This window comes from Phyllopteryx taeniolatus, chromosome 20, assembly GCF_024500385.1.
Source record: "Phyllopteryx taeniolatus isolate TA_2022b chromosome 20, UOR_Ptae_1.2, whole genome shotgun sequence".
NCBI classification, from domain to species: domain Eukaryota; kingdom Metazoa; phylum Chordata; class Actinopteri; order Syngnathiformes; family Syngnathidae; genus Phyllopteryx; species Phyllopteryx taeniolatus.
This window is the reverse complement of record NC_084521.1, coordinates 16,069,109-16,082,575: the sequence shown is the minus strand read 5'-3', so window position 1 is coordinate 16,082,575 and position 13,467 is coordinate 16,069,109. Positions and strand designations below refer to the sequence as shown.

At 47.2% G+C, this 13,467-nt stretch overlaps 1 protein-coding gene across 1 annotated transcript in view; it reads left to right on the top strand.

Moving 5' to 3' along the window:
- The first annotated feature begins 3,684 nt into the window (after window positions 1–3,684).
- The window catches only part of bmp6 (bone morphogenetic protein 6), a 44,337-nt gene continuing 34,554 nt past the window's right edge, over window positions 3,685–13,467 (top strand). The window contains exons 1-2 of the mRNA XM_061758286.1: window positions 3,685–3,813; window positions 7,779–8,223. Coding sequence (XP_061614270.1) covers window positions 3,805–3,813; window positions 7,779–8,223 — 454 coding nt within the window. The 5' untranslated portion in view covers window positions 3,685–3,804. The remainder of the gene's footprint in view (window positions 3,814–7,778; window positions 8,224–13,467) is intronic.

Here is a 13,467-nt window from a genome sequence, read left to right as displayed (position 1 = left end):
CACATTAAAAGCTGGTTTCCCCAAAAAGCCTTGGAGTATCCTTTGGTCGTTCCCCTTTCCGTCCCTTTTTCTCCGCCCTTGCTGCGCTTCTCACCCTGTTCCCATCTGAGCATACGTCATCCATGGTCTCATGCCAGGAAAGGGACATTGTTTCTATTTTTCGGCTTTGTTTCTTTCTTATCGCCCCCAGCTCACGTCGTATGTCTTGTGCGCTGGAACGCCAGAGACCCTGACCGCCTGACCTCCTTGATAAGTGGAAGAGGAAGCCACCGAGTGCAAGGCCAAACAAGGCTTGTGTTTTCTTGATGTTGCGCGACTTCCTCATAAACATTTTTTTGTCGCCTCGCAGCCAACGTGGGAGATTTGCCCTCTCGTGCTGCAAACGCGAGCGGCTCGAAACTGTGCATGTGCAAAGGGGACATATTATGCAAATGTATGCAAATAGTTGGATTTCTTGGGTAGTGTTGTCATGATGATAAAATTCTTCAATTTTCATGCCTTATTGAGCACGAGACAGAACAGCGCGATTTGAACCGGAGTGTGACAAGTGGCTATTAAGCGTGCTGTTCTTCTCGAGCCTTTGTGCATTTTGACCAAGGAACGTCAGAGAGCTTTTAATACGACACATGGGAACTTTGAAACGATGAAATAAATATATCATTTCCCACAAAATAAAGCCAGTGAAAACCAAACTTCCCTGCCTATTACTAGCAAACCTTTACGGTTATTTTAAGATCCAGCGTTCCGTTACGATGATTTCCTTTTAATGGCGGTTAGCATTTTCAGATGGCAGCAGCTGCAGGGAATCCCTGACGGAAAAAAAGAAACTTGCCGAATGTCTGATGTGGGCCGGGGGTGACCTTTCTGCCATACGATTGGTTGAAGCGGCTTGCGGTTTCCTCAGTGTCGGGGCCCCTTTGCTCGGCCGAAGAGGAAATGAGAAGGAGGGAGATGGTTGCGTCATGGTCGTCTGGCGGCGGCGGCGGCGGCGGCGGCGGCGGTGGTGTCTGCGGAGTGTTTTTCCAAAACAATCCTCAGCGCCCAAAAAAGAAGCCTATTGACACGTAAAACAAAGGCATGATTTTTAGTCATGCACACAACATTAGAAACAGTCAGCAAATATTGCAACACTTGAAGACAATCATTCCAGCAGAGGTTTACTGGTGAAAATATAACGGACATATTTAACCTTCAGTCATTTGTTGTTCATTCTTATCGCTTGAATGTCTGAGTCATGTTGCCACTTTTCCTGTCATTTCCAGCCATTCAACAAACCAAATCAGTGGAATTCCAATTGGAACAAAATCCGGATTTAGAATTGAGGTCTATACAGATGTAAAAATAGGTGACAGCGGAGAGAAGGTGACTTGATTTGGGAAATGAGGGGTGATCTCGCAACGACGCGATGCACATCACGACTTTGATGGCGCTCTGTGTCTAAATACATCCTCGCGGTGGTGAGTATTTTTCTTTCCCTCCATTTCAAAGAGATCTTCCAAAAGCCTACTCTTATCATTGCCACCATTTAGTCTGGAGTTGTCCGGAAATTGTTAATCCACATCAAAGTTCATCACATTAAGGGATGGGCAATATGGGGGCTTTTTAAATGTTTGTATTTTTTGGAACTTTGATGTGGTTGAGGGTGCCAGCAGGACCAGCGGCAACCTGAACCACCGTGTGTCCTGTTTTTACAGTCTGCTGCTTCCGTGGAGTGTGGTCTCCACTGGCGGGTCGAAAAATGACAAACCTTCTCTCTCTCTCGCTCTCTCGCTGGCCATTGTGATGGAAGACTTCTTCCTACGTTTGTTAACATGGCGACACAAGTTATGAATTGGAAGCAATGGCTTTCTCTCCTTTTGAACCCCCCAAAAAAAAACAACGAGAACGACTTACAAATGTCGTGAATACAATCCAAACTTCCGAGCGATGCCAGATTATCTCTAGGTGGCATCATTCCAAGGCTCTTTAAAGCAGAATTGAAAACAACATGGAGGCCACCCTCGCTGTTGTGCACAAAAGCACACATCTGATAACATTCCTGCAAAACGGGACACATTAGAGATGAGCCTATCAGCGGAGAGAGGAGAAGGGTGCTTGAAGGGTTGCTGAGGGGTGGGGTTGCCATGGAGAAGGTTAAGAGGGATCCTTCCGGTTGCTGATAGCGATGGTGCCAACAGCAACACCAATGACAGACCTACTTCCTTTATCCCGCTGGCTGCTGTCTGTGCGCCTCCTGTGGTTTTCATCTCGTCCGCGTCCCTTTCCTCGTTCAATCGAGGAGGCGATCGTGAAACTCTTTGCGACAATCCGCGCTCATCCCACGAACACCAAAGCATTGGCACGAAACCAAGGCGTAGTTGCCCATTAGGTAAATGTACAATCAATTCAAATAAAATTGCTCATATTCGCGTCAGTGGGAAATATGTCATTTTTGTTTTCGTATTTCATTTATGGCAGGACCGTGGTCTGTGGAGTTTGCATGCTCTTCCACGTGCTTGCGTGGGTTTTTCTCCAGGTACTCCGGCTTCCTTCCACATTCCAAAAACGTTTAGTCGTTCGGCGGTCGGTGCCCGTCGTGGCGGCAATCCCCGAACCCGTTGGTGGACACCAGCTGTGAGGGATGCTGTCAAGCTGAAGGAGGGCCCGATTGGACTCCTGAGGCAGCTGATGGGATCCAGCTGGCCAAGCGGAAGGTTTGATTTCATTGACTATTTCACGAAATAAAAGTCAGGCTGTGAATTTCAAAATGAGAGCAAGTAAATAAAGCGTTACATGTTCAAATAAAGTGCTTAACTTCAGAATCATTCTTTGAAAAAAATACTTTGTTTTGATCACATGGGTAGAAGCAAAATCATGCATTGTGAAAATGCATTATACATAGGTAGAAGGGTATTCCAGAATTTTGAGGTCAACTTTGGGGGTGCGCATTATACAGGGGTGCGCATTATACACGGGAAATGACGGTATTACCGCCGGCATTCCGTGTATTCCAATTTAGTTTCTTGGAATGGCGTGGGGAGTCGCTTGTGGCGTAGGATCACAGTGTTTCCAAGACTCCCCACACAATGACATGAGGGGAGGAGGGGATGGGGTGGGGGCAAGCTGATCTCCAGCGTGATGATTTGAGGTTATGAAAACACGCCTGGCACATGTGCTCTCAATAAGGAGCGGCCCAGAGAAACCGAGGGATTGTGGCACTGAAGCGGGCAACTTTTCTAGTGTGGGTGCGTGTGTGCGTTCGTTCCACTTCCAGCTGGTGCTCTTTAAATATTGGGACAGATGCCAAAAGTGTAGCACACCTTGCACTGTAATGTGTCTTGGTTTCGGCTGGAGACAGGAAAATTACAAATCTTCAGGGGGACACGAAACAACAAGAAAGAAAGCAGACGCACAGTTGAGGAGCACAACACTTTTCAAATTGTGTTACCCTGACAGCAGTCGGCTCAAGTACTACCAGCAGTAGAGTACGTTTGGACATGTACAGTTGAGTTCGTGACCGTAGCAGCAACACCTTTAAACGTAATGTGAAATTGTGGTTGATGTATTCTGTACAGGACTGCAAGACTTTTAAAGTAGGGGCAAAATGGCCATATAAGGTGTATGCGTGCACGCAAAGATTGCGATATTGGGGCTCATCCCAGGGAGTCTCATTGTTTCCTCCTTTGTCATCGCAGGAGTTCTTGCTTATGGATGGCGGCACTGGGGGAGTCCCGCGGCTTATCGGTCCGTCCGGAGCTCTGGACCTGATTTTGACCGGGAGGCCCATCGGAGCACAGGAAGCTCTGGCGAACGGAGTTGTCCCAGATGCACAAGGTAGGCATACAGTACAGTCCGGCTTGCAAATATCTGGCAAAATGTGTCAATTTTGAATGGCGTCGCTGACAAGCTTGATCTTCCGCTCATACATTTGCTCTCCTGGGGCCTTAGCTTGATGTGTTCCTTCTGCCTTTTTGCGCTTTGGGAACAGTTTGGAAACGATGTTGCATTGTGAGATGTGGTGGCCATGTTTCAACATACAAAAGGCTTTGCAGTCACTCCGAGTGAAGGATGTTCAAATGTAAGAAATTGAAGGGAATTTATGAGAAAAAGGAGGCCACAAAGCCAGAGACCGATACCAAAAAAAACCCAAATTTGTGCAAAACTACAATTACAGAGAGGAGGTGACAGCACTCTACCGGTCTGTGTTAGGTATGGTACAATGCAGTACTTTACTTTAAGGATGTCATCCTACAGGAGCTCTTCATCCATTTTCCTTCTGGTAAGCTCACACTTCTGGGCTCCGTTCTCTACCAGACTGACAAAAGACACCTTCCGTCAGGGGTCTCTCGTCAGCAGGCTCACCGACTTCAGATAAACCCATCGGCTTCTTCATTTTCTTGTTGGTGCCTCTGTTGTAGTGTTATTCATCACTGTCTTGTTCATTTCCGGTATACTGTCAGGTAGGCAGGTATATATAACCACTGTATATATATATATACGGGTTGGATGGTGCACGTTGGTGGACAGCCATTTTCAGGTTCTTCAGAGATGCTCAATTGGGTTTGAGTCAGGGCTCTGGGTGGGCCATTCAATAACAGTCACGGAGTTGTTCAGAAGCCACTCCTTCGTTATTTAAATTTGTGTGCTTCGGATCATTGTCTTGTGGGAAGGTGAACCTTCGGCCACAGTGATCTTTGGGTTCTTCTTGACCTCTCTCACCAAGGCTTTTCACCCCCGACTGCTCAGTGGCCAAACTGACGGCCAGCTCGAGGAAGGGTTCCGCTCGTCCCAAACGTTTTCCATTTAAGGATTACGGAGGCCACTGTGCTCTTAGGAACCTTAAGTGCAGCAGAATTATTATTTTTTTGTAACCTTGGCCTCTTCAGGCAGTTCCTTTGACCTTTTTTTCCATCCCAAATTAGTCCAAAATGTACTACAATTTGTGAAAAGGATATATTGCCACATCCCAACCAATTTCAATTGTGTTGCGAATGTAGACTGATTAACCTGCAATATGAAGAATTAATATTAATATTAGGATTTCATGACTTAAGAGTGAAAGTACAAGCAAGCTATATGAAATTCAAATTCTGCTTCCCAAAAAAGAAAAATGGAAGGAAGACTGTAAAAAAAAAAGTCATTCACTTGTGTGTGAGTGTGATAGACACACACAGGCAAATACCACATTAGGTCTGAGGAGGTGTCGTATCCGGACGGCGTGATGACAGGACACAGAAGCTTTCTGTTTCATGTTTCTTTCTGCATCATCCACACACATGATTCTGATTCTGATTCTGATTCACATCGCCTGTTCTGCTCGTATTTCAAGCGCTGCATTCATTCATTCATTCATTCATTCATTCATTCATCTTCCGTACCGCTTCTCCTCACGCGGGTCGCGGGCGTGCTGGAGCCTATCTCAGCTACCGTATCTTTGGGCGAGAGGCGGGGTACACCCTGAACCGGTCGCCAGCCAATCGCAGGGCACATATAGCCGAACAACCGTTGGCGCTCCCGTTCGCACCTACGGGCAATTTGGGACGTGGGAGTAAAGTCAAGTCAAAATATGAAGGATCTATACAAGTGGATTTATAAATGTATCCCGTGTGTTGGTTTATGGCGGCATCGTTGCTTTGGAAAGGCTAACGTGCACCTTAAATATTGATTCATTTCACAACATTTGCCATCTTAGCCGGTGAATGTTTTGATAGCAAAATTGGCAATGCTCACCAAAATATGTAATTTCTCAAACTCTAAATCAAATGATGACAAATCTGACTTTAGTTAACTGAGGTTGAAGAGTGTTGTGTCGAAAGTCCACCAGCGTGTGCGTGCGTGTGTGTGTGTGTGTGTGTGATATGCGGTAGCTTTGATGCTGTTTGTCACTCGTCACACACTGATAAGATAGACTCCATGCAGCAGTAGCAGAGAGACCGAGATCCGGACACCTTTGGGAGCTTATCAGTGGGACCATCCAAATTTGAGGGGGCACCGTGAAGACATAACACAGGTCTGGTCTGGGTAAAAGGAATGAAGAGGGTGGGGGATGCTTAAGTGAGGGTTTGTGGGAGACTTTTCAAACCACTACTTTCGCATCTGTTATTTGGTTGCATGTCACATGATGCCATCAATCGACTTCATCTTTTGTCCGTTTACTTTTGTGGAACCGGGGACAGTATCAAACCTAAATTCCCCACCACTTTGATGACAACAATAAAGATATTCTTAGTGTAATATCTCTGTGACAGTTGAATTAAAGAATTAGCATCATTGTATAATACTGCGGGTTTTATTTTGTTCACATTTGAATGTCTCGCCATGGCCTAATAAATTGACTTTTAACTTTTAACTTCATAATACCTTCGGTCAGGCCTCGAAAGCAATAGTAGGTCTGTTGATCTGCATGCTAGCCCATATACACTATCAACTGTTATTACACATTGACATTGAGATATTTCAAACTACTTGCGGTGTTTCCTCGAAATGTGCCAATGACCTTTTTTTTGTCCAATCGCTGACTCTTAACTTTGCTTTTTATCGACTCGGCTATTGGCGTGCCCGACAAAATCCAGATGTCCGTCGGGGTACATTGTGCTCATCTCTTCAGGGTAGCTAGCCTTGGGTAGTTAGCTACGCCAAAAAACAAAACAAAACGCACAAGCAATTCCCACGAAACTTTGAAGGGGATGATGGAAGAAAATGCTGTTGAATTATTTATTTATGACGAATATAACTGTTACTTTCCCTGCATTTTCCAATGATGAAATACAGTAACCCACTGTTGTAAATGAACAGCAATTTGGGGGTCGCCCAGCTTTTTTTTTGCCTCCACACCTTAAGTTGCAAAGTCTGAAGCGAATACAGAAGGTCGCTTGTCGGAAGCAAGACGAGCATCAATCTCAAAGCGGCTGACACATCTGCTGTGTTGGATGACGTTTCCAAGAAATGTGCAGGTGGAGCTCATGTTGACGCCGGGGAAGTGTTGTGCGTCATGACGTGGTGTTCCCATCTCCGTCGTTAGGGGTCGCACCTCAGCTAAAGACCAATTTATTCTGCGCATGCACTCATGCCTTATAATAAAGCTATTTGACTAGATATTCTACGACGTTGAGTACAGTCGGTCATTTTTTAAATTTTTTTTTATAGTATATAGTAATAGTATTTGAAATCTAATAAGAGAACAGCTGGAGTCGTGTCACACTTACTTACTGCGAAGACATGCCGTCACGTGCCCAAATATGAAAAGGTGTTATTGTTGTGGCTAAGTGCGCACGGGGGGTGGGCGGTTTCAGAACACACCCACGTGGGCAAAGCGCAAAAGCAAAAGCGGCGGATATTCTGGAGCGCAACCTCGCCGGACTGTCAGACCGCGCGAGGAGGAGGAGGAGGAGGCGGAGGAGGAGGAGGTGACCCGGAGCGCTCGTTTGTCCACTTTGGAGGCGCAAAGCCGTTGCCCGCGACATGGCTTCACCCCGAGGAGTTCTTCTCATTTCGCTTGCGATCATTTGCGTTGTGACCCGCTCGTAGAGACGACGCTTCCAATCGCATTCGCATGCTGCGCTTTTTGTCCCGAGGCCGTCCACAGCGCCACGCGTGGGACTGCGCAATGAGAAGGGGACCGGCGCGGTTTGACGCCTTTTGCTTTCGGAACGGTTTCAAATGGCTTGACGCAGCAGCGCAAGAGTGCACTGGGATTTCGGATCTCTGAGCCGGCGCCTTCTTAACAACTTTTTCCATCATCATTGCGCAGTTTTCTGTTGTTTCTTTTGTTTTGTTTGTTTGTTTGTTTGTTTAACAAGTGGGACCCGTCCCCGTCCCCGTCCCCGTCCCCGAGAGCGCAGTGGGACAAAACCATGACCCTCTGCTGGCTCGCCTTGGTCGGATTGTGCTTGGGCGCCTACTACTGCGCATCGCACTCACCGGACGGGAGCGGCCCAGCGCGCCCGGGCTTCATCCAGCGGCGCCTCAGGACGCACGAGAGGAGGGAGATGCAGAAGGAGATCCTGTCCATCCTGGGCCTGCCGCACAGACCCAGGCCTCACCTGTCCCACGCCAAGTACAACTCGGCGCCGCTCTTCATGCTGGACCTGTACAACACCATCTCCGGCGGGGACGCGAGCCGAGCGGACGGCGTGTCGGAGCGCTCGGAGCCCGCGCGGACCACGCGGAGCCCGCCACTGGCCACGTATCAAGAGGCGGCCTTTCTCAATGACGCCGACATGGTGATGAGCTTCGTTAATTTGGGTGAGTCGTCTTTACTTGGTTTCCGATTGCGCTTCAGAGCCAGATCACCTGCCCCCGCTTGATGAAACCGGCTCCCGAGTTTTATCCATCCATCCATCCATCCATCCATCCATCCATCCCAATATAGCCCCTACTATGTGACTGTATGTACCATTCAGGACTTGTATTTGAGACTAGTATGTCTCAAATACCCCCCAGCCCCACGCCCGCCCCCTCACCTCAAGCAAATGAGATCATGCTTTCATTTGCGCCAGCGGCCGTACAAGCTTTGATCGCATCCGAGTTTTCGGAAGGCGAAAGCCCTTCCTTCCATTAGCCGCTGCAGTGTTTACTCGGAGACTCCAAACAGAGCCGAGGAAGATAAACACAGAGACCACACCGACTGTCGTGCTCTTTCCGACCTGATGTCAAAAAAAGATGTCTCCGTAGACCGTGAATCGTAAGGTTCATTCAGTAGCGCACGCGCACGCATTTGGTTTCCAGCGGCCATTCGAAGCTTTATTGTTCTCTACGATTGGCCCTCAGGGTGCGGATGTTGCGACGTGATGAAATGATCATCCGCCGTCCTCGAGGAAGCACGCGAATTGCAATTGAAGCCGCACAGAAGCTTCCAAAAAAGACCTCGCGCGACTACCGTGCGTCGGGTACGGTTTGATTTGAATGGGCCTCTTTCTCCGTTGAGACACTTTGTATCACGTATGCAGGAGAATTCCGGGTGGTCCTTCTATGGAATTCACTTCCAAAGTCATACCAAAACTCTCAAGCCTGAGATCTCTACTCACCTTACTCGGTGTTTACATTTTGACACTCAATGAAACGCTCGCTTAATTAATATGGGCGCAAACAAAAGAATTGTTTGCGATGTTAAATGGAGGCAAACTTAACCGCATTATTATGAATTAACATAATCATTCATAATTATGATTAGTTTGGTGACGGCTTTTTCTGTCCCAGCTTCACTGCGCCATGCAAAATCCATAAAGGCACGCTTGGGTGAGTTCGGTGAGGAAGAAGAGATTTTGCAAAAGGTCCCAGCGACACACGTGGTCGTCTTCTTCTCATCCTCCATTTCCACTCCACTTTTTGCACCGACAGCGTATTAGCACATCATCCGTGCGTGCGTGTGTGAAGTCAAGACTTAAATCTGCTGCTTTTGCTTGCAATGATGTCTTTAGCAGCTGCCTGCAACAGTCGCTCAAGAGAAGGGAGCTCATTTTCGGACGTATTCTCGTGAGGCACGGAGCGATTCGGTAGCCGCTACGTTCCGTCCATTGCACTCGCCGACAACTGGAGGCCTTTTTTTTTTCATTTTTTCGGATTATTACGGACCCGATCCCCCCCCGAAACTGCGGATGAGTCACGCACAGGCCCGAGTCACTTTCGACACCTCGGCTTTCGTCACTCGCTCACCGCGAGCCAGTTGTGGAAAAACTCCGAATTGGGGAGCAGAAGGCCGTTTTTCATCGTCATTCCTAGAATAGCACATTCATCGCTGTTTACCTCGCGGACATCCCGCCTTCCGGCGCTGTGCGACACACTGCGGCGTGTCCCAATGTGCGGCGGGGGGGGGGGCGGCGCTCGCCGGTGACCACAGTTTAAGGCTTGCCCGGACTTGTTAGATGGGATGTCCTTTCTGGTTTTCATGGCTTATGCAGACAAACGCACACAACTCACCATTTTACTGCTTTCCTCTCTGGCGGAACATGTGAGCATCTTTTCACGTGGCCCCCCCCCGAACTGTCTGTGTTGTTGATCATTTTGTTGAATTTCGTGCATATGTGAGAACACTTTCCAGAGGTGAACACTTTTAGAGGAACGAGGTGTCCAAACGTTTTGCGTAACCTCGTAAGTCGTATGTTAATAAGACTGCCGTGAAACGACGACCCCCTGAAAGTCAGTTATGTAAGGCGTTCATGTGCGTGACATTGTTGACGCATTTTGTGTCGTTGGCGGTCATTCATCCGGACTTCAGGCGATACGTCAGCGCACCCCACAAGACCTCACAAGTCAAATTATGCTCGTGTGTGTGTGTGTCTTGACATTTATTTCCAAAAGAAGGACCGGCCCCAGCAAGGGTTGTTAGGTCATACATCGAAGTATTTAATGTAGCTGACGTGCCTCATTGTCGCTTACTTGCGCAGCTCGGTGGACAATGTCTGGAGTGACGGGTTGAAATAAAACTAAAGAGGCAAGTCGCAATCTTGCCCAGACAGTTTTGTGAATTTGTTTATTTTTTTTTAACGCAGAATCGTTACAGCCCTACTTTCGACACTTAACGGACGTGGGCTTTGAGTCTCAGAAATCACTCTGCGAGCCCCTCTCCTATTGAAAGCGTCACCGCACCACCGCTTTGGAATAGAATTTTTAATTTCACCGAGCTGCGATGCGACACGGCATCCCGTGATCCCGCTCCCTCAGCACGTACACAATGAATGGGTTTGTCGAAAGCGCACAATGCAAGCTTTTCTGCCACCTTTTGTTTGTCGAGTCCTCCGTTGAACCCCAGCGACTGCCTCGCCGGACCCCTGGGGTTCGATCAAACCCAGGTTAAGAACCACTGATCTAGAGGTTCTGAAAAAGCTGCACACTTTCATTCCAATGTGCCACCGCCACCTCGAGGTTATGAGAAAGGTGTACACTTTCATTCTAATATGCCACCGCCACCCAGAGGTTATGCAAAAGGTGTAGCCTACACTTTCATTCCAATATGACAGCGGTACATATGACTGCATATATGCACAGTTGTGCTCATAAGTTTACATACCCTGGCAGAATTTGTGCAATTCTGTAAAAATGCATTATACATTGGTAGAAGGGTTATCCAGAATTTTGAGGTCAACTTTGGGGGTGCGTATTATACATGGGTGCACATTATACACGGGAAAGTACAGTAGTATAAACATTTTTTGGGGGGCATTTCTGAAAAGTTTCAAGTCCACATGATCACAATTTGGCATTTATTATCATGTGCCCTTTGCACGGAACCCAGTTGATCAGGTTATTGCCGTAGCTGTGTTGACTTCCATACAGCCACACTGCATCAGTGCCAGCGTCTGGTGTGACGTGTGTAATACTTGTTGGACTTGTGAGTCTCTGGTGTTAAACACCCTTGCGAAGAAATGTTATGCCTCTGATCCACCGATTTCACAGAAAGGGTCTGATACTACGTAGTCAACTTTGCACCAGGAAACATTTACTGTTGCTCTCGACACTCATCGATCCCCCCCCCCCCCCCCCCCCCCCCCGCGCCCCTTGCACACAATCGCATAGCAACGCTAGAGTTGCAACAATTTCTCTTCCCTGAGTCAACAAGGAAGCCCTCCACTGCCTTGTCTTCTGCACATTTCATGGTAAACAAGCCAGGAAGCTTTGAAGGAGATTAAGCAGGTCAGAGAGCCTCGGTCAGCGTAGTGAAGTTTTCCTAGTCTTATGAAGCCCGGTTGCTTATCTCCGTGTCTAAGCTCACGTGAAGCAGCTCTGTCGAGAAATGCATCTCAAAGCCACAACACGATAAAATAATTAGTTGGCTTCCATCAAAGAGTCCATTGTTTGATGCAGAAAAACAGCTTTGGAAAATATGAACTACCGGTAAATCATCTTGAAATACTTCCTGCAGAAAGCCCTAAGACCAGAACAGAAGACCATCCGTCTCGTCACCTCAACTTAGCGTAAACAGCATTAGCCAGAGGTGAAACGAGGAATGCAAGACTTTGAGGAAATAAAAAAAAAAGCTCTTTGTCGGCAAAGATCAGTGAGGAAAAAAAAACGCATTCATGAATCGCAAGCTGCTGTTTGTTTCTGTCTGTTTATATCGTCAGATATGATTTTGTCATTACAAGTTGACTCACTGCTTGATTACTGGCTCAACACATACAAATAATTACCCTCATTGAATGAATCCTTTGTCCCCCTTTTGTTTGGGCCAGGTGTCTCTGGAAGCATGCCGAGTCGGCCGCCAGCTAGCTGCCTTCTTCGTCTATGCACGAGATGCTAATGTTGTTTGTCATGCCGAGCTGGCTTGAACCAGTTTGTCATTTGGGGGTCCACGGCATAAGATATGGTAATGGTGATAGAACTTATCTCTCAAAAAGGAATTTTTTGCCAAAAGCGGTAAAGTTACAAATGTCTTTTGCTATGTTTTTTTTGTGCTTTTTTGCCCACCTTATTGTCCTGCATAGACAACACAGTAGGTAGGCTACAAAGCTAAATTCTAAAACAACTTTCCGTTTCTAAAACAAAGTCATCGCTGTCTCACACCAAGCGCTGGACACACACATTTCATTCCCACACCCACGCAGATGCCCACCCATCCAGATGCTATCTCCCCGCTTCTCACGCCATAACTCTCTTAGCTAACAAGATGCCAGTTGTGATTGGACCCGAGATTATCCCCCTTGTTGTGTTTTTCTTCTCGCCGTCCCGCCTTCGTTTGGACATTCCACCTAAGAGTGATAGCGTCACGAGACGTGAGCCTAAGTGTAACACACTCCCGGCTGCTAACAATCGATTGAACAGAGCTGATAACCCCAGCGGAACATCTGATTAGCGCCCGCGGCTGTCATTTATCACCCCGGATGTACAGTCATGGAGGAATTTGCTCTCTGCAGCAACGCTTCACTTTCCCCCCCCCCCCCCCCATACATCTTTACTTTTTATCTCCATTTACCTCTCGTGTTTTCTCTGCAGTTCTTTATCTGTGGCCATGCATGTTCCGCTTTGACGACCAAAACCTGCTTCTACACGCTGCGCAACATTCAATGGCTCCTCAACAACATTTCGAAATGATGGCCTCCTTCGGGTACAGCACAAGATCTGTTCGATTTTGGCCCATCATTTTATTGTCGACTCATTGGAGAAATAGTTTTTTTTTGCAAATAGTGTCTTGAAGGTGTCCTCTCCCCTCTTCTCTGCTCTGGCAAGAACATGCATTTAAATTTTTTTACAGAAGTGAAAAGTATTTACTTTTGGCACGGCTCAGTGAGCCATTTTCAGTCTCAGTTCATGTTTACCTTTGTTTTTGTAATACCGCTCCTCAATCCGTTTTACAACTTGTGCTGTGCAGCCGGGAGTCTTATACTCATATGAGTGTAATTCACTTTGTGTGTGTAAAGAGAGGATACATTGTATATGTTAACATACAAGTTGTACATAAGCGCTGTAAAGCTGTCAGACTTTGGCTCGTGTTTATTAACCAGCTCTACAGGAGATCATTAACCAAACGTGAAGGAAAAAGAGGTGCCAAAT